Source organism: Poecile atricapillus, chromosome W, assembly GCF_030490865.1.
Source record: "Poecile atricapillus isolate bPoeAtr1 chromosome W, bPoeAtr1.hap1, whole genome shotgun sequence".
Taxonomy (NCBI): Eukaryota; Metazoa; Chordata; class Aves; order Passeriformes; family Paridae; genus Poecile; species Poecile atricapillus.
The window spans coordinates 30,445,875-30,465,152 of NC_081288.1; the positions used below are offsets into that span (position 1 = coordinate 30,445,875).

General features: G+C 35.9%; 1 protein-coding gene across 1 annotated transcript in view; it reads left to right on the top strand.

Annotated features, from left to right (window-relative positions):
- The window catches only part of LOC131591808 (bridge-like lipid transfer protein family member 3B), a 47,103-nt gene that overhangs the window by 10,937 nt on the left and 16,888 nt on the right, over positions 1–19,278 (top strand). The window contains exons 2-12 of the mRNA XM_058862876.1: positions 2,190–2,352; positions 3,461–3,499; positions 5,981–6,072; positions 7,568–7,757; positions 10,574–10,714; positions 11,235–11,405; positions 12,653–12,833; positions 14,180–14,263; positions 16,352–16,534; positions 16,635–16,753; positions 18,506–18,647. Of these exons, the coding sequence (XP_058718859.1) occupies positions 2,190–2,352; positions 3,461–3,499; positions 5,981–6,072; positions 7,568–7,757; positions 10,574–10,714; positions 11,235–11,405; positions 12,653–12,833; positions 14,180–14,263; positions 16,352–16,534; positions 16,635–16,753; positions 18,506–18,647 (1,505 nt within the window). The remainder of the gene's footprint in view (positions 1–2,189; positions 2,353–3,460; positions 3,500–5,980; positions 6,073–7,567; positions 7,758–10,573; positions 10,715–11,234; positions 11,406–12,652; positions 12,834–14,179; positions 14,264–16,351; positions 16,535–16,634; positions 16,754–18,505; positions 18,648–19,278) is intronic.

Below are 19,278 nucleotides of genomic sequence, written 5' to 3' on the forward strand. Positions count from 1 at the left end.
CATTTTTTCTTTCACTGACTGCAGGAGGGGAAATAAATTCAAAGCAACACTCTTGGGAGAATTAAAAAAAAAAGTATATAGAAAAAGTGATGGTCCTTCTTGATTTTTTTCCCTGTTCTTCTGCTCCCTATTGAGAGAGTGGCTTATATTCTGTTTGCTTGAAGGATACTGAAAGTAACTCAAAAATGGTTTTGCTGTTGCCATTCTCCTCTTTAATGGTATTTTGGTGTCTTTCTTGCTCTGAAGTTTGAAAACCTCTCTGTAGGTCCTGTGTGTTTCTCTGTGATATGTCTGCAGCTGTCACCAGGATAATGCTTAGATCTGTCTCCAAGCTGAGAGGCATTTCTGGTGTTGCTGAGCAACAGGGACTCTATGGGGGACTTCTTTCACAAAGCATGAGTGTCAGGAGACTTGCATGTACCTGTGTGCGTGTAATGGCAGAACGGTTTTGCTTTTGCTGTGTAAATGTGACTTTAAAATGACACCAGTTTGTAATTGACCCTTACCTAGAAAGTCAAGAGTGAGAGGTACTACCAGGTGACTGAAAACACTTGATGGCTGTTTTTTTCCTGCTAGGAATTTTGTACAACCTGAGTCAGATGAGATTTTGCAATGGTTTCTGAGATGGGAAGTTTTATATTTTGCAGTTACTGGTAGGTTTTTTTAATGAGGAAGGTTATTTAGCTCTTCTCATCATTCTTTCTTGTTGAAAGCAAGAAAAAAGGGTAACCAGAAAACAAAATAATTTGAGTCATTATTCCCGTCATAATGTTTCTAAACAGAGCATTTAGAAGTACATTAGTTGCCAAGGAAAATACATTTATCAATAGCCTTATCTCAATATATTTTTAGTACTGAAATTATGAAACTGTATTATTCACAGATTAAATTTCATTGCTTGTGGATAATTTATGACTGTAAGCAATACAGTAACAATTGCAGCACTTCTGTCATAAGAAATATGACTAGAATTATTTGCAAATATGTTTGCATTTTGTAAATGCATTTTCAAAGCTAACCATCCTAGGAATGGAGTAGGGCAGTTGGACTCAAAAAATGCCTGTTCTTTTTCAAGCTGTACTTGGAAACTGTTAAGAGGAAAAGCTTGCCAACCTTCTTCATCTTCTTCCACCATCTCCCCCAGTATCAACTTAATGAGGACCTTGTAGTTCAGTTAGAAGTTGGTCTCTTCAGTGGAAAGGAAATGCTGGAATTGCACCTCCTGGGGCATTGCTTCAGGGTGATGTTGCATCACTGAAGACAGACAAACCCCTTTGCTCTCTGCCTGGAGAATAGCAGCACCAGGAGATTTCGGGGGGAAAAGTCACAAAGCGTAATGCCAACAGCAGTATTTTCTGCTACCTAATCTTGTAAAACTAGACTCAACTGATGAGCAGAAACAATTTCTCATGGCAGATTGAAAGTGTGGTAAAGTATAGCCTGTTCTTAGCTTATGGTAGATACAATGCTCCAGCTGTTGGTTTGGAGGTAGAGAACCCATGGCTTCTCTTGTTTTGTCAACAAGGAAGTAAACCATTTGACATGGTCACACAGATTGTTTCACCATATCAGCAAGTCCTAGTGCATTTGAAACATAAAGCAATTTATATGTACACTTTTAAATAGTTACACTTTTTACCACATGGATATCACATTCAGCTTTCAAGTTTTCATCCAGTATTTTATGTACCTCATGCTGCTGTGTGTGCATGTGTATTTCTAATTTGTCATTAAATTCTATGACAAAATCTAATTGACATTGTAAATAAAACTTTTTTATTGCAAGATTTTAACTAAATATATAGAAACGTACTGCTTATGACTAATTTTAGAGGTTTGGGGCTTTTTCTCCTTTCAAAAAATTAAGGAATGAAAAGGATTCAATTCTGCTTCATATAGTTTAAAATAAATAGTTTAATAGTTTGAGTCAAGGATCATTTGTTATTTTGGGTGATACAAAAATTAGAAGATATCTCACAATATATTTTTGTTTATGTATTTATAAATTGAGCTAAAGAGATGAAAAAAGTTCGAGGGCAAGTCAATTCCATTATACCATTTCTTTCTAGGGTAAAATTTATCTAAGATTTCTTCACCCCGAGACCATTGCTCTAAGTTAAATTGTCACTGATATGCAGCATAGCTTTGATTGCCTTATATATATTTACTTAAGGTGTGTTTGTTTTTAGGTTCACCAAAAATCTGTCACCTGACAAGATCAACCTGAGCACATTAAAGGGGGAAGGTCAGCTGACCAATTTAGAGCTGGATCAAGAGGTACTCCAGAACATGCTTGATCTTCCAACATGGTTGGCTATAAACAAGGTGTTTTGTAATAAAGCATCCATTAGGGTGAGTGTTTTATTGTGCTGGAATGGTAATTAACCAAATCTTTCTTTTCATCCTGTCTCTGTAAACTTTCAAGCAAATTTGTATTTGTAGAAAACTGTGATTTTGTCAAGTACTTGACAAAATTTTAAAGAACAAAAAAAATTTATCAGGAATAATTTCTTCCTTATTTTTCTTTCTTATGTGATGACATAAAATACATCTGGAAATAATGAAAATAAGAGGGATTATTTTTATTTATTTATTTATTTAATTTCTGAGTAGAATTCATTCTTGCATGTCTTGAAAATGCGGTAGAAGTAAAAGTTTGTATTTGTCCATGGTAATTAGTCTATCATAATTATTTATTATTCTCTTTTTTGTGTGCTGTCTCTTCACTTCTCTTTGTTTATTACTTTCCCTCTTGTTCTGTTTCCATTTCCAAAAATACCTTTCTGAGGGATTCTGATCTCTGTGGGAAATGTGGGAAACAGTAAATCCAGTAGATACTGTGGTTTTGGCCATTGTGGCTGCTAATAGTTGAAACAATGTATATCATCTGTACCGCATTTAAGAATGTGGGATTAAGAAATGAAGGATGGCTTTTTGTTGCTTGAAGTTACAATGTGGTCAAACATTAGCACCTCTTTAATATTTTGGTGGGGTTTATGGGTTTTTTTGGTGTTCTTTCTTTGTTTTTTTCCCCCCACTGATGGGATGTTATCCTGATTTTTCTGAATTCAGTGAACTTGATGTTTTGTTGCAGGCATCCAATCGGTTGTAGGTCAACAAAGGAAATGTAGATTTTCTTTCCTTTTAAAGGAAAGAATGTGTAAGCAATGATGCTTTTTCTGATTCTTGACAACTCACTGTTAAAGAGACAGATTCTACTTTGTTCCTCTGTTTTTCTGCTCAGTGGCATGTAGATTTTGAAGTTCAAAGTCTTTAACATCTAGTGTAGGCATAAAGTTACCATACAGTATGTTCAGATGAACTAAATATTTTGAAAGTAATATTTTCCTGAGTTCAGAAGCTGGAAATAGAATTTGTATGCCTAAAACACATTCAGTGTGATTTATTTTACGGTATTTTTAATATTTAATTTGCTTTAGAATAGTGTTTTCTCTTGCAGATACCATGGACAAAATTGAAAACACATCCCATCTCTTTGGTAAGTTCTGAAATAAACTTTGAAATGTATTGTGTGTAGCAGAATCTATATAAAATATTTATATAGTTCTCTTGATGTGATTCTAGAATAACTGAAACATTAACAGGCCTTTACTAAGTGTCTTCTGGGTAGCAGCAGATCAAGGCAAAAAGCCTTAATGTTTTCCTTGGTAGGTTTGTTTCCTTAATCTGTGGCTTTGGTGTAATCACTGTAATGTTTGACCGTTGGCTCATTTCTGTTAAGTGTTCAGTCATTACATGTTAATTTGTGTTTACCTGAAGGGTGGTTATTTGTCCAATTAACCAGTCTTACGAGTTCCTGTCTTTCCTTTGGAGCTGTCTTTTCTGGGACTTTTCACTTCTACGTCAGTACTTTACACAGTGATCTCAGCTGTAGTAGGTTTGACACACATAACATTTATAGGGTTTTTGTAACCACTTAGGATTCAGCCTGGATATAAATAGGAGGCAAAATGTGTAAATAGGACTCAGCAACAATTAGAAGTCATGTTAATTCTTGCATTTTCTTTCCTTTGTTCTTTATTTTTAAATATACTAACAACTGTTGTAGCACCAGAAGTAATTTATTTGGTGATGAGTAAACTTCATCAATTGCATTTGATTAAGAGTGAATAATCCTTTAGGTGTTGTGTTTCCCAGTCTTGCAGTGAATGTGCTTGTAATTCCTTCGTTCTGAATCAGACTTGGGAAAAACATGTTGTTTTAAATAATTGATGCATTTGCTAGTGACCCAGTTGGAATGTACTGATGTCTGTACTGCTTCTTCCTGACACCAGAACTTGAAGTCTGGTAATGCCAAGGTGGGATGATTCAACCTCTTGGCTGTGAGATGCAACTGCCAAATTAGGAAATCGGTTTAAGCTGTGCTATTCTTAAACATGACACACTTTGACCTGCAGTAGCAAGGCGCTGTTTGCTTTGCCCCCATTGAATTTACATTAGCACCCTTCGAGGCTAAGATAACTTCCAAGGCAACTTTTTTTACATAAAGGTTTCCTTGAACAAGTGTATTAAATAGGTAACAAAAGTTCACTATCCAATGGTAAATTGTACAACAGCCTTTTTGATTTCTAAAGGAAAATGAATTCAGTGGCCCAAGTGCCAAACCTCAGCCCTTCATTACATCACTGAACTTCTGGTATTTTGGCAGGGACAGGGGAGGAGGGGCGGAAATTTTTGCTACTGAGAGTTGAATTAAGTTGGAATAGCATCCTCTGTTAGCACAGCTTACTGGGTAACTAGAACCCACTTGTCTAGCCAAAGGGCCTTTCATTTAGCTGAGTTGCCCTTTGTGAGAATCAGTCTGTTAACATAGTGACACATACTGTTATCTTTGTTCATCCACTGCTGGTTTTATATGACAAACAAGATAGTTTTGAGGAGTGATTTTGGTCCCCAAGGATGATCTGCAGCAGTTTTCACTTTATCCAAGTACAGGAGTTGCTAGTGAGAAAAGACATAGCTCTACATCCAAACATTCTTTGTTACCTCTTTTTTATATTGTGCAATCTCCTTGAATTCTACTGTTCCATGCACTAGTCATGTAGTAAAGGGAATTCTTAAAAGAGTTGTCAAACATCCAAAATTGTTAGGATAACTAGGAGAAATCTCGGCTTTCCCCCACTATCCTCAAAATTAGAGATTAGATTTTTTTTGGTTTTTTTTTCTCTGTTGTTTTCAAGGCAAGATAATCATTGAGACAGCTAAAAAAAAATTAAAATGTCCAAATTTATTGCCATGTTACTGTTATATCAAAATACAGTGAAGTATAAATAAATCTAGACTAGACAGTTCATGAATTTTTTGGTTGTAGTCAGGTTCTTCTCATGGATAAGAGTAGCACATAAAAATGTGGAGCAAGCAGATTATGACAACGGACATGATTAACACAATATGATAATAATCTAGTAGCTAAGGCAGGTGAATCATGAAAAATCTAAAACTGAGGACAAAGGGGTTTTTGGTGTTTGTCTGACCTAAGGGCATAAATGGGGGAATTCAGAAGGGCTGGTAGAAAGTTAGAATTAGATGGAAAAAATCTTAACTGCTGTGCTTTGAATCAGTTTGTATTAAATATTTCCTTGAAAGAACAGCCATATAGAAAGAAAATTCAGATAACTACACACTAAAGCACGTCCATTTTGAAATGCCATTTTTGAAAGTGTGTATGTTGGCTAAATAATGTTAAGGGATTAAGAATTTCATGATATAGTATTTGACTGGGGATGTGTTAGAAGTCACAAAATTAAAAAAAAAAAAAAGAAAATGTTTTAAAAAGATAATTCTAGTGAGTTACAAAAGTTTATGGAAAAATTGACATGGTAGGAAATGTTTTATATATATTTCAGGAACAGTTCTCAAGTGATCTTTTTTTGTTTGGATTTTTGTTCTTCATATGTTGTCTATTTACTTTGTTACCTCTAAGGTCTCAAATTTGTTTTGTTTTGTTTTGTTTCTCAAGTCCTTGGATAAAGTTGTGATGGAAATGAGTACATGTGAAGAGCCACGTGCCCCTAATGGACCCTCTCCGATAGCAACTGCATCCGGGCAGAGGTCAGTGATGGTACTTACATCTAATTGGTCAAAAACGGTTTGGAACCACATAAAACAGATCAAGTGCAAATTTTCAGAAGTATATAAGGTTGAAGCTTGCCATTCCCATCTCCAAAATTTTATTTTACTGCTTTTGTGTGAAGTAGTGTAGTGAAAATGGAGCTATCCAGACACAAGCCTGGAGAGAACATGTGAACTAGGTATGGTGCTTGCAAAGTACATTTCAAAGGGGTAAAACTGCTATGTCAGATATTTACTGAGTTTAATTGATATTAAGTTTTTAAAAAATGGATTATGTCTTGCCTTCATCCTTTTTGGAAAATAGATGTGATATTCATGTGGGTTTTAAAAATTTTCCTTTTTTATTTGTTTTATCAAAAGAGTTTTAAGGATTGTTCGTTAGTGCAGTGTTTCATTTCCTTAATTGTTTCCTTAATAATTCCTTAATCAGCTGATTCTTACCAAGAGATTTCATGCATATTGTGTAGCCCAAAATTTGGTGGGACAATACAATGTTACATCAGTGATTTTTTTTCTCTCTGCACCCCAATCATTTCCTTTACATGAACTCAAAACATTTTTTCTGTGTTCACAGGGAGCTATATACAGAGAAATAAATTTGGTGATAGATTTTTTACTAGTTGCTACTGCTGTGCAATGTGTAGAAGTAGTCCATGGGCTCTGTGTCTCCTAAGGTGTACTTAGCTTGAAAACCACTACCATAGAGATTTTGTGTAGAATGAAGGTTGGAAAAGAATGACAAACCACACAAGTTTTAGTTGTTTTTTTTTTTAAACAAGCAGAAAAAAACCCCAAGAAAACAAAAAGGCAGAAATTTTTTAATGTTCAAATTATATTTAATATTCAATTCTCCATACACTAATCTACAACATTCAGAACATATAAGATTTTTATTTTAAGATTATTTGCAACAGCTTAATATTTTTCAATACTGGAATGCATGTTGATTTGCTTTAGAAGTGTAACCACCATTTAGGATGCCTTTCTTAATAGAATGAAATAAAGCAAATACTTTATACTATTTTGAATATCTGAAATGGACAAAATAATTTGGCTTATAGACATAAATACTAACCAGACTGGAATCATCATGAATTGACATGAATTGCTCCTTATGTACGCATAAAGAAGAGTAAGCTTTCTGCATAATGATGTAGGCTGCTTTTTTTATGTATGTATAATGACATGTAATACATACATCCACATAATTTGACATGGAAGCATTGCATTAGCTGTTGTACTTTGTGTAGATTGATCTTGGTCAAATATATGTTCTTTAACATATATAGAGATGAGGATCACAGGGTGAAAATTACTGTAAACTGCATCAAGTATATTGAACAAAAGTTGTTAACTGTAGAATATTCTAGTAGCTTCATTTATTTTAATATCTGTTTCATATTTTATTTCATTTGTTTAATTTTGTGCCCTTTCACTTGGTTTATATTTAATATGTTGGTATTTCACTTTTTAGTGAATATGGCTTTGCTGAAAAAGTGGTAGAAGGTATTTCAGTTTCTGTGAACTCCATTATAATAAGGATTGGTGCAAAAGCCTTTAATGCTTCATTTGAACTTTCCCAACTGAGAATATATAGCGTAAATGCAAACTGGGAGCATGCTGACCTTAGATTTACCAGAATACAAGAAGCTCAACGTGGAGAGGTAAGTAATTCCTTTTAGTAACTTTTTTCCCTTGTTTTTGTGGTAAAGGAGGGAGTTGAATTACAACCTTTTATAGGGTAGAGAACATGCAATTACTGGGAATGGAGACGTTCTGTGCTCAGTAATTTCAGTTGTTCTAGGAACACAAATATGTAAAAATGGTGGATGTGAGTCAATGGCTAATGTGGATGCTTAGGCAAGAACAAAGACCAGGGCAAGCAGGTATATGGTTTCCCTCCTATGTTCTCCAAGTCGGTGACTATTCTAAAATGCAAACTGAGGTAGACTTGAAGAGTACTGAAAGAACAAAGAATGGTATATTAAATATGGAAGGATAAGAAGTTGTGCTGGTTTTGTAATTGTTGTTGTCATTAGTAGTAGTAGTAATAATAATAACAACAAGAATTATATTTTAGAAGTTTTAACTGGCTATTTATTTGCTTGTGAGGGTTTTTTCTGAAAAGGATTTTCTTTTTCTAAAGCAGTTTTAAATGAAATTTAGTTAATTCTTGAGCAATTATTTTCTTGGAATACCTAGATCATGTGTATATATAAAAAAGTAATGGCAGTAAAGTGTATATATTTCTACTGTCCCTGAGAATAGCACATGGAAGTGCTGGTTTGATGTACACCGTTCATTTGCCTTCTCCCAGCTAACCAAAGTTAAAGGTATACTGAGTGCAGGGTTGATTCTAAATATTGCATTCAGGGAGACTTATTTTAGCCTCATACATCGGGGCCAGCTTACTCCAGAGTTAAGGAGTCTGGTAGTTGATTTTTATTTAGGGAAAGAAACGCCAAGAAAATATCAGTTAAAAATACCTCAAAAGTAAGAAGCTGAAAACTATTTTTCTGAATTTTCCTTTCCTTCAGCCTATATGTATTCTTATGTTCTCATGTTAGTGAAGTCTGAATGGAAAGAGTTAGTTTGACTAGATGGAGATTTGTATTGGCAGGTTTTTTGATTTTGTGGTTTTTAGGAAGAATTTGATTCTGAACAGTTGTACACAACACAGTGCACAATAGAACTTTCCTTGGGAGTATGTTTCTTTTAGTGCAATTAATACCAGAAACAAATATCTAGAAATTACAGTGAATGACTAGTTAGCAGTAAGTTGCATGAAAAGATGAAAAACCAAAACCGGTACTCTGAAGATAGCATGTGCTGAACCATATATTTAGCGCATGTTCGTTTAGCTTTGCACTGTAGCTACCTTCTTATTATAGTAAGGAGTTTCCTTAGAATACTTTTAGAAGCTTTTGATCACACTGCATGTCCTGTATGAGGAGCATAGGTACTCTGCTTTTCTGCAAATAGTGTTTCAGGATGCTTTGCACTGCAGTTTCCATCTTGCTCACTTGACAAAGTGCATCTCCTTTCCAGACGCACTGGGTATGTTTTACTTAAGTCTCTGCATATGTTCTCAGGACATATGCTGTAAGGTTTTCAAACTGACAAGAGGTGAATGACACCTGAAGAATAAGATACATACTGAACAAGTTCTTCCATCTTGCTCTTTACTCATGGCTGATCCTTTTCTCTTCAGAGAATAATCATAGGATCATTAAGGTTGGAAAAGACGTACAAGATCATTGAGTCCGGCTTTTGACCAAACGTCACCATGCCCACTAAACCATAGCACTAAGTGCCATGTCCAGTCACTTCTTGAAACTCTCCAGGGATGGTGACTCTACCACTTCCCTAGGCAGCCCATTCCAATGCTTAACCACCTTTCTAGTGAATAAATTCTTCCTTATGTCCCTGCCTTAGCTTCCCTTGGTACAACCTGAGGCCATTTCCTCTTGTCCTGTTGCTACTCTTGTCTCCTGCCTGGGAGAAGAGACCAACCCTCATCTTTCTGCAATCTCCCCTCAGGCAGTTGTACAGAGCAATAAGGTCACTTCTGAGCCTCCTTTTCTCCAGGCTAAACACGCCTATTTCCCTCGGATGCTCCTCATAAGACTAGTGCTCCAGACCCTTCACCTTCTCTGGATGCACTCCAGCCACCTCCATGTCTGTGCTGTGGTGAGGGGCCCAGAACTGAACAGTCATTCTCCCCTAGCCTGCAGTGCTGCCTGCAGTTGTTATGACCCAAGTGCAGGACCTGGCACCTGGCCTTGTTGAACATCATAAAATTATCCTTGGCCCATCAATCCAAACTGTCCAGATCCCTCTCCAGTGCTTCCTACCCTCCAGCAGATCAACACTCTCCTAGCTTAGTGTTGTCTGTGAACCTACTGAAGGAACTTGATCCCATCATCCAAATAGTGTAAGATGGTGTTTTGGGTAAACTAGCATTACTGATTTTCCCTGTCCTGTTTTTTCCTGATGTCTGGTTCATTTGATGTGCTCCATCATGTTCCTGCTGGACAGTCACTCATTTTTCCATGTTTGGTTTAACTTTCTCTTTTGATTGAAATAAAATACTCCAAAAAACTTCTATCATGTAGCTTTGCTTCCCTCCCTACTCTTTTCTTATTTATCATTTTGAAACTGAAGTACATAAATAATTTTTTCCCTCTCCCAAGCAGCCTTCTATGCAATAGTTGTGACCTTTATTTTCTTCTGAATATTTTAAATGCTGCTTGTTACCTCAGCCTTCTTGTAAGTAGCTTAATGTTTCTGTGACAAGCAGGGTGAGGGCTTCCTGACACATTTAGGTGGAATAACAAGTGAGTTGTATTTGTTCTCTTTGTATGGCTTATGTGGGTTTGTGTGTACATATGTACAGATGTATACATATACGTGCACAGGGCTAGATGCAAGTAACTGTCATATTGCATCATGGTGTTTTTCTTTTTTTCTGTCTTTAAAGGTTTTGACTTTTAAAGAGATCAACTGGCAGATGATCAGAATAGAAGCTGATGCAATCCAGAGTTCTAAACATGAAATCATGAGTGCACCAGTCCGACTGATTACTAACCAATCAAAAATTAGGGTCACGCTTAAAAGAAGGGTAAACTTGAAACATTTGAAGTCTTATTTTATTTTTTATTTTGTAACTCATGCTCTTAATGCATGCATGCATGTAGTAAAGATTTTAAATTTAGGCCATACTGAATGTAGAATTCCCTGAACTAAATTAATTATAACATGTACCTGTTAAGACTGTAGACTTTACAAGAAAAACTGCAGGCAGGTTTGAAAATGAAGACTTTATGCAGGTCCTATTAATAAAATGGTTTGATCTCCAGAGCTTTGTTTATGATGGTGCTTGTTGTTTAATCTCTCTAGATTCAGGTAATATACAACTTACATTTAGAGAAATGCAGCAATTTAATATCTGGTGCATGCCAAATACATAGAGTGAGGCATAAATATACTTTGTCTTAGGTACTTCTTAGTTAATGAGAGGAATAAAATTTAAAATAAAAAAGTTTGTTACTGCTTTTTGCATGCAGCTTTTCTTTACCCCCTGTATTTAATATAAGAAATATAAGTACTTAGTTCAACTTCTTTAAATTTTTATTTTATAGTTAAAGGACTGTAATGTTGTGGCATCCAAATTGGTTCTGATTCTGGATGATTTGCTGTGGGTTTTGACTGATTCCCAATTGAAAGCCATGGTGCAGTATGCCAAATCTCTTAGTGAAGCCATAGAGAAATCAGCAGAACAGAGGAAAAGCTTGGCTTCTGAAACAGCCCAGGTATGAGAATTGATTGTCTCACCATATCATTATCAGGCATTTTACAATACAACACAGTGTGGTTAGTTGTGTTATTTTAGAGAATGTTCGATTACGCATTTTCATTCAGCTATATATCTTAAATTGCATTGGGAATGAATCGTAGTTTAAATTGTCTTGATTTTGCAAGATTTTGTGTTTTGATGTTAACTGTAGAAAATAAAAGAAGTTTTATATCTTTATCCATGTACAGAGTGTTTAGACTTCTGTATTTACTTAACTCTTTATTGACTGTTTAGTAAATTCGTTCTCCAAATATTTTATGGTTATGAATTGAAATAATTGACACAATAAGGTAGCCTTAATGTGTAGGTAGATATGCTTACTATAATAATTTAAAGTGTTTGTCCATTTTCTCATGGTACTGAAAAATTAGGTTTTAAGAGCTTACCTTCATGCAGCTTTCACTGGAATACATAGTGAAAACCAATTCTGCTTTAAATATTATTTCTGCTGGAATATATGCTATTGATGCTGCATGTAAATCTTGGTGTACTTCAGCACATAGAGCAGGATAGACCAGCTGGGCTTTGTGAGTGTTGAGGGGAGGCACCTCTTCTTGTCTGTGAAGATGCAGGACAAGTACACTGATAGAAGATAAGTGCTGTAAAATAAAACATGATTGATTACTGGGTACAGTCAGTTGTAGAGAGTCTCTTAGAATAAAAGCCAGTGTACTGTAACAGGGAGTTCAGTTCTTGTGCTGGCCCTGATGCTTTATGCTGTGGTGTGAAGGTTTAGCCACAGCAATCTAATGGCTACCTGCTCTTGAGTAGGGAGGTTCTGATTCTTCAGTGCCCTGTACTTGCATCTCACCTGTTCTCTGACATTGCCAAACTCATGTTTGACCCTATTGTGATGTAGCTTGAGGAGCTAAATTAGCAGAAAGGAGCCCACTGTTGGTTTAGTTCCCTGAACAGCTTGCAGCGAAAGTTAGAAAAATGCCAGTGCTGCAAGTGGCAGGAGTGTAAGGAAGTGTGAGGAATGGGGAACTAACTGGCACTGCAGTACTGTGCACACATCCATTAGCTCAGCTTAGCTTTATTCTAAAACAGTACACTTAAATCTCAGTAGTGATCCAATGGGGAATGCATATCATGCAGATTTTTTCCTTGTTTCAAACGCCTGTTTTATGTAAATAGATGGATACCTATTGAAAGAAACAATAAGCATTATAAATTGATGTGGTTGACTAAATGTTTTTTCAGATCTCTGCCCCTGCACCCAGCTCCCAGCAGGTGAAAGCGCACCAGACAACAGCAGCACCTGATCAAAATGATGCAATAGTAAAATTGTTTAATGATTTTGATGTTAAGGAAACTTCTTATCACTTAGTAATTTCCCACTTGGACCTACATATATGTGATGACATCCATTCTAAAGAGAAAGGTAATTTTTTTTTTTTTAAAGTAGCATGTCTATGAATCATAATCATCTTTGGGGAGACATACTGAGGAATACAGTGAGACAAAAATAATACAATAAAGTCAAGAGACTTTAGTTCAGAGGAATAGTTAGAATTGTCTCCAGTATCTGTGGACTCATGTAAAACTATTTAGGTGGCTCTGTTAGGATAACATTTCATTATTAAGTGTAATTATTTTAGAATAAGTGCAAAACCTAAGAGTGTTAGCACCTTCTGTGCCTTTTCTTTTTCTAGGAACTGATTCTTTCAGTCTGATTGTTACTGCTGCATTTTTTTCTAAGTTAACTGGTTGTGAAGAATGCAGTGGCAACATTCTTGTGGCTTGAAGGGGTCACTATACAATCTGCTTCTGTAATACTCTTATAAATACAGACCAATAAAAGAGCAGTCCTCTTTGTTTTACTAATTTAGAAAATTTGGTATGGTCTGCGGCACAGGGAAAGAATGGAACAAGTGTCCTGTGACCTTACAATATTGTGTGTAAATCTTGTATTGCTTCTTTTTAACAAAAGCTTATTACATGTAGTTATATTTAGAACCAGAAAAAAAAAAAAAGAAGACAAATAAGGGCACTTTTTTCATGCCTTTTAAAAGTGATCATAGGAGAGTAAAATATTAGTGTGTATCCAAGAAACTGGCTAGTCCCTGAAAAATTTATGGAAACATACAAGGTCTGCTGAAGAAGAGCATGAAAAACATAGGGCTTATCAAATGCATTTCCTTGATTAGGGAAGACACTTTCAGAGCAGCAGAGCATAAGGTTCACTGGCTAGAGACATATTTCTTTACATGCAGTGTATCTATGACAGTTGGAATTTATCACTCCTAGTGAGATTTTTTTATTGGTCCTTTATTTTTAGCCATGAAGTTTAAATTTAACAGTGGAAAAAGTCAGAAGAGATGATTCTCAGAAGACCTCTTTACTGCAATATTTGTCAAAATTATATTATATAGTATTCTTGAAAGTAAATGTTGACTTCAAAGACTGATCATAATCATATATTCAGTGTAAGAAGTTTTGTTTCAGAAAAACTGCAGTAATATGTTTTCAAAGTGTTGTCTTTTTAATATCATTGAAAACAGTATGCACTTTGTAAGTAATGACTGAGTATGGAATTCTGCAAGCTGATCTTTAGAAACCAATGAAGACTATCTGAATGAAAATTTTGAGGGGAGATAGTGAGGTTGTAAGGAGAGACAGTAAAGGGAAGAAAGTAGTAGCTGTTAGGTGTTTAAAGGATTACAGCAATATGAGAACTGACATGCTAAATGCAATGTCCACAGAGCCAAGTATTGTCTTGTTTTACAGACCCAAACAGACGTGTTACAGGAGGGGCCATGCAGCTTTCCTTCAGCTATTTAACAGTGGACTACTATCCATTTCACAAAGCAGGTATGAAAGTGAGCATTTCATGAATTACCTGTGACTGTAACTATCTTCCTTGAATGCTAAAATGCTACATGTATACATCTTGGATAATTGTGCTCAAACCATTTGAAACACCCCTTTTTACTTCCTTCTATATACAAAAAACAAACAACAAAAGCAACAACCTGGGAACCAATTTTATTTCTGCAAATTAGCTGGTTTAGGCCAAATGCTTTTCACTGTTTTCTTTGGTCAACAAAATAGTGTTTACACATTTCTGACATGAAGAGAATTTTGTGGTGACAGAGGAATGCAGTATTGCATATTTAAAATTCAGTAATTGGATATTTGCAAGAATCAATCTGTTAGATTTTTTAATATATAGAAATCTATAATTTTATATCTGTTTCCAATCAGTGTTTTGCTTTTTATGTTATTTTGCTGAACAAGAATCTCAGTGTGTCAAGGTTCAATTATGTAGCCTTTTGTTAAGAAATGTTATTTAAAAAAGTTAGCAATTTCCAAAGACATGTTTCTTACAAATAAAACATTTCTCATAAATGATTTCTAGTAGAAATCTAAAACATTTTAAAGAGGATACATTACAAAGCATGTGACAAGAACGAGGGTCTGATCATCTTCCTTATTAGATGGTCTGGAGCAGAAATCCACATCATCATCCATGTTGGTCTGTCCTTTACTCCCGACCTGTAAACTCTCAGTTGGCTGATGATCCATCCCAAGGCTGAGCTCCATCTGTTCCCACCACTCTTGCCCTGCATGCCCTCTCGTGCTCCCCAAAAGCCCCTGTTCATGCCTCGCAGCATTTCAGTTGTGTGTGCTGTCTCGCCACGTGTCTGTGATCCTGATGAGATCTGCAACTGCAGACAGCGGTGTGGTTGCCCTGCTCCCACATAATGCTGCATGTATTAGCGTTCAAGCACTTCAGAGAGGCAGCTGCACAAACTGACTTCCCAGAAGGGGAGTTAGAGCTTTCCCTATGGTGTTGCTAACCAAGTTCTGTAGGTCCTTTGGAGTCTGTGTGCATGTGCTTGGAGTAGCCCCGTGCTAGCTCTGTTTTGGAGAATCCCAGTGTCATGGACTTCAGTCTAATGCATCTTTGTCCTACTGTTCCCTTTCTGGTTTCTTCCCTGTTCCTTTATCTTCTTCCTTAGCTATAAAAATGATAATAACTGACAAAGATAACTGTGCAGAAGAGGGGTGGGGGAAAATGTCTTCTCTTGTTATAGATGCCACCCTAAACATCCATTTCATGCTCCAATATTTGTATTTAGATGTGAAATACCATTTTTTTCCAAAGTAATTTTCCTATTTTAATAGCAAATGTATTTGCTCATCCCCAGTATAAGTCCCAGATAAAGTAAATTTTCACATGGTAGTATTTAAAGAATGATGTACCAACTGAAAGAAGTTATTGCATCCTTATTATTGAACAGGTTAGTAGAATGCCTTTACAGGGACTATTTGAACTTCTTTCAGAGGTTTGAGTGCTTGACCAATAGAAACATGTTGGAATTGAAAAAAGGAACAAAAGAATTTCCAGTGGGATTGATTTTTAAGGCTGTGTGTGCTGCAGCACTTCTTGAACTTACCTTGTTGTTTGTGTGCCATAAAGGTGCTAGAGAACCAAGACAAAAAGAATACATTTCTGGAAAGGGACCAGGAACGTCTTAGGACACAGTTCTGGCAGGAAAGATAAGCTTGGAAAAAGTGAGCATGAGAACATCGTTCTGTTACTTGCTCTCACTTTTTTTTTTCAATTGAACATTTTTTTGCATGTTCTCACATATGACATTAATGTGTCATAAGATTTCTCTGAACTGAAAATATCCAATGATGTTTTGAGTGTTAGTGGTGTTATAAGGCAGCTGGCAATGCTATATTCTGAGTGATTTCGTGAAGTGCTGAGACTTGGTTTATGGAATATATAACTTCTGTTTTAACGTCTGGTATGACTGCTGTTGTTCTATAATTACAGCATGCAATGAGCTTATAGTTCAAAGAATACTTGTGAAATAGTGGAAACTTTTAATCCTGTTAAAAAAAAAATTTCAAATGAGCTAATATTTTCCCCATTTATCTTATTTTCAGGCGATGGCTGTGATCACTGGATGCATTATAGTGATGCCACTAAAACCAGAAGTGGATGGGCCAAAGAATTATTAAATGAATTCAAAAGCAATGTTGAATTGCTTAAGCAGGCTGTGAAGGATCAGGTCATAGATTCTCCTCCCAAATCACCACCTGCTGTATCTCCTCAGAACCTACAAACAGGTATTTTGTTTACATCACTAATTCTCTACTTCCAAGATATATTAAAACCATGAAAAAAAAGTGTTCTTTTCAATAATTACATCACTATTATTTCTTACAGGCAAGGAACAGATACCAAAAGGAACATCTAGGGCTTCCTCTGTATCTTCCCAGCAACCAAAGGGCAAACTGATGTCTAGTCCCATTGTGGTTAGACTTGCAGATTTCAATATATATCAGGTACATTTCTTTTAAGTTAGTAAAACTGGTGTTACTCCACCCTTGACTGTTACGTAACTGTGGTTTTTAACGGACAATATGAAGCCCATTGAAATTAATGAGTCTTTGAATTTATTATTGGATTAGACCTTTACTGACCTGCTTCTGCTTTGATAAAATAGTGATCCTATCACAATTGTGTTGGATCTAAGTTCTATTATTCTCCAAATTATGAATTTGGAATTAAAATTCAGTCTTTTCATTGTATGATCTTATGTGCCCAATATTTTAATATGTGGTTTTGTATATCATGATTTTCTTATATTTTTCAAAGTACATTAAAAACTGTTAAGAAGTTTTATTAAGTTTTTAAAATCTATTCCAGCCACTCTGTCTCCAGTGATACTTTGAGCAGACACTTTGACCATTTCCATCTCCCTCCCCTTTGTTAGAATGAGTAGATTTAGGTGCTTGTTGGGGTCCAAATTGACTATTCTGAGGCAAGTGAACTAGAGAAGCGTATCTCCATTAGGCAGAATGCTAGTGATGTGGGAGGATATACTCTTAAGTTTCAGGTCCTAACAAAAATGTTTAGTGTGTGTCCTTTATCTCTGTGATTTTTGCTTGCTCTTTTTCTAATTTCCAACACTATTCTGCCATATCACTTCTGGTTCTGTGGGAGATTGCTGATTGTTGCTGGGAGCCTTCATCTGGATTTGAAGTGGTTTTATACTATTGTTTTGTACTGTTCATGTTTCCCTTTGCCTTCTGCTCTTGTCTTCTCCTCTCTACACAAACACAGTTTCAGTTTTTAAGTTGCCATTATTTCTATGCAATTTCCTAAAAGCTATTTTTCTAAATAGATCGTTTTACTTGAATTTTTGTGTGTGTTAATGCAGATATATTTACCTCTTGAAAACAGCTACATAGAGTGAAGCAGGCTTATAAAGGTCATGTATTCATTATTTCCAGTGAAACTCATTTTGGTAGACATCATATATTCAATATTAATACATTGAGTAATTTCAAACTAGCAGTTTGACCTCCTAGCTGTTGAATGGAAAAGCTTTGTTTTGCCAACATACTTTTTAAACTAAGACACATTCAATGAAATTTAAGGCCTAATATATATCAAATATTGATATCTTATTTGTTTCATAATTTAATTGTAAGGGAAAGGAAATGGAGATTACTGTTCCATAGTGTCTTGATTCTCCTGTGAAGCAGACTTTCAGGCATATCCAAGCATACACATCTCTGCCAGGTGCATGCTGAACACCTTGCTTCATGGACAGTTTGAGAGTTGGCCCGTGTACCGGAATTTGTTCTTACAACAATACAGGAACTACCTAACGTGTAATAAACTTATCTAGCTTATCCATCCCTTATCTAGACCAGACTGTAGGGAAATGCACTCTATCCAAGTGTAAATGTTTCAACAGGAGCTGTAGTATTTGCAGTAAAAAATCAGATCATTCTAGGCTTCTGCTGAACACCTTTGAAAGTGACTTGCTGCCTCTTGCCTCTTATGAAGTAAGGGGATCTGGTACCTTTAAAACAGTTTTCATGCAAAACTGTTCTATGTGAGTCATTTCTGCTACAAGGCAGTTAAGTTTTTTGTCAGCACTGTGTGTTGTACTTTGTGTTGTGATGTTTGGGGGCCTACACCCGAGAACAGTGGAACCTCACTAGGGACAGTACTGTGCAATTGCAAATGCTTAATCATTCATAAGAATGTAATGTGTTAATGAAGTAATCTTTCATCTTTTACAGGTTTCAACAGCAGACCAGTGTCGTTCTTCCCCTAAAGCTCTGATCTCTTGCAATAAAAAGTCACTTTATCTTCCACCAGAAATGCCAGCTATTCATATTGAATTCACTGAATATTACTACCCAGATGGAAAGGACTTTCCTAGTAAGGCTTCCTTTTTTTTTCCCTTTTTTTTTTTTTGTACTGAATCATAAATTTTGTGTGTTACTTTCACCTTTGTGAAGCTTCAAGCTCAGAAATAGGTAATGGCTTTCTAAAATGGATAGAGCACAAGACTGCTCCATTTCCACAGTGCTTGCTCCTGGCAAACTCCTGTTAATACTGTTTTTTATAAACATGGTTTTTCAGTCTGAAAACACTTGCAGCATTTTTACTGGCACATGAATTATTCATTCTCCAGCATCCACATATTGTTTCTGCAGTTTCACTGTCTGACTACATAAAAGAACTCAAACTGTTGCAGTAATGCCTAAAATATAATGAAGAGCTGCTGGAGTTATTTGTAGGACTGTGTTCTGTGGCTGGCCTTTTTTTATATACAGAAATGCTAGTGGATTTCTTGGGGATGGAACTTGAGGACAGCAAATTTCTGTGGTCTTGCCCTTCCTCTGTAATGAGAATATTCTCCCCATTTCTTCAGACTTAATTCTATTCTTAGTTACTCCAAATCAGTCACTTGCTTGGAATGAGGGAAATAGGCATCGCTTCAAGTATCCCTTAACAATTAATTTTTCCTTGAGACTAGAGGACCAGGTTCTTTCTCTGATGAAAAGTA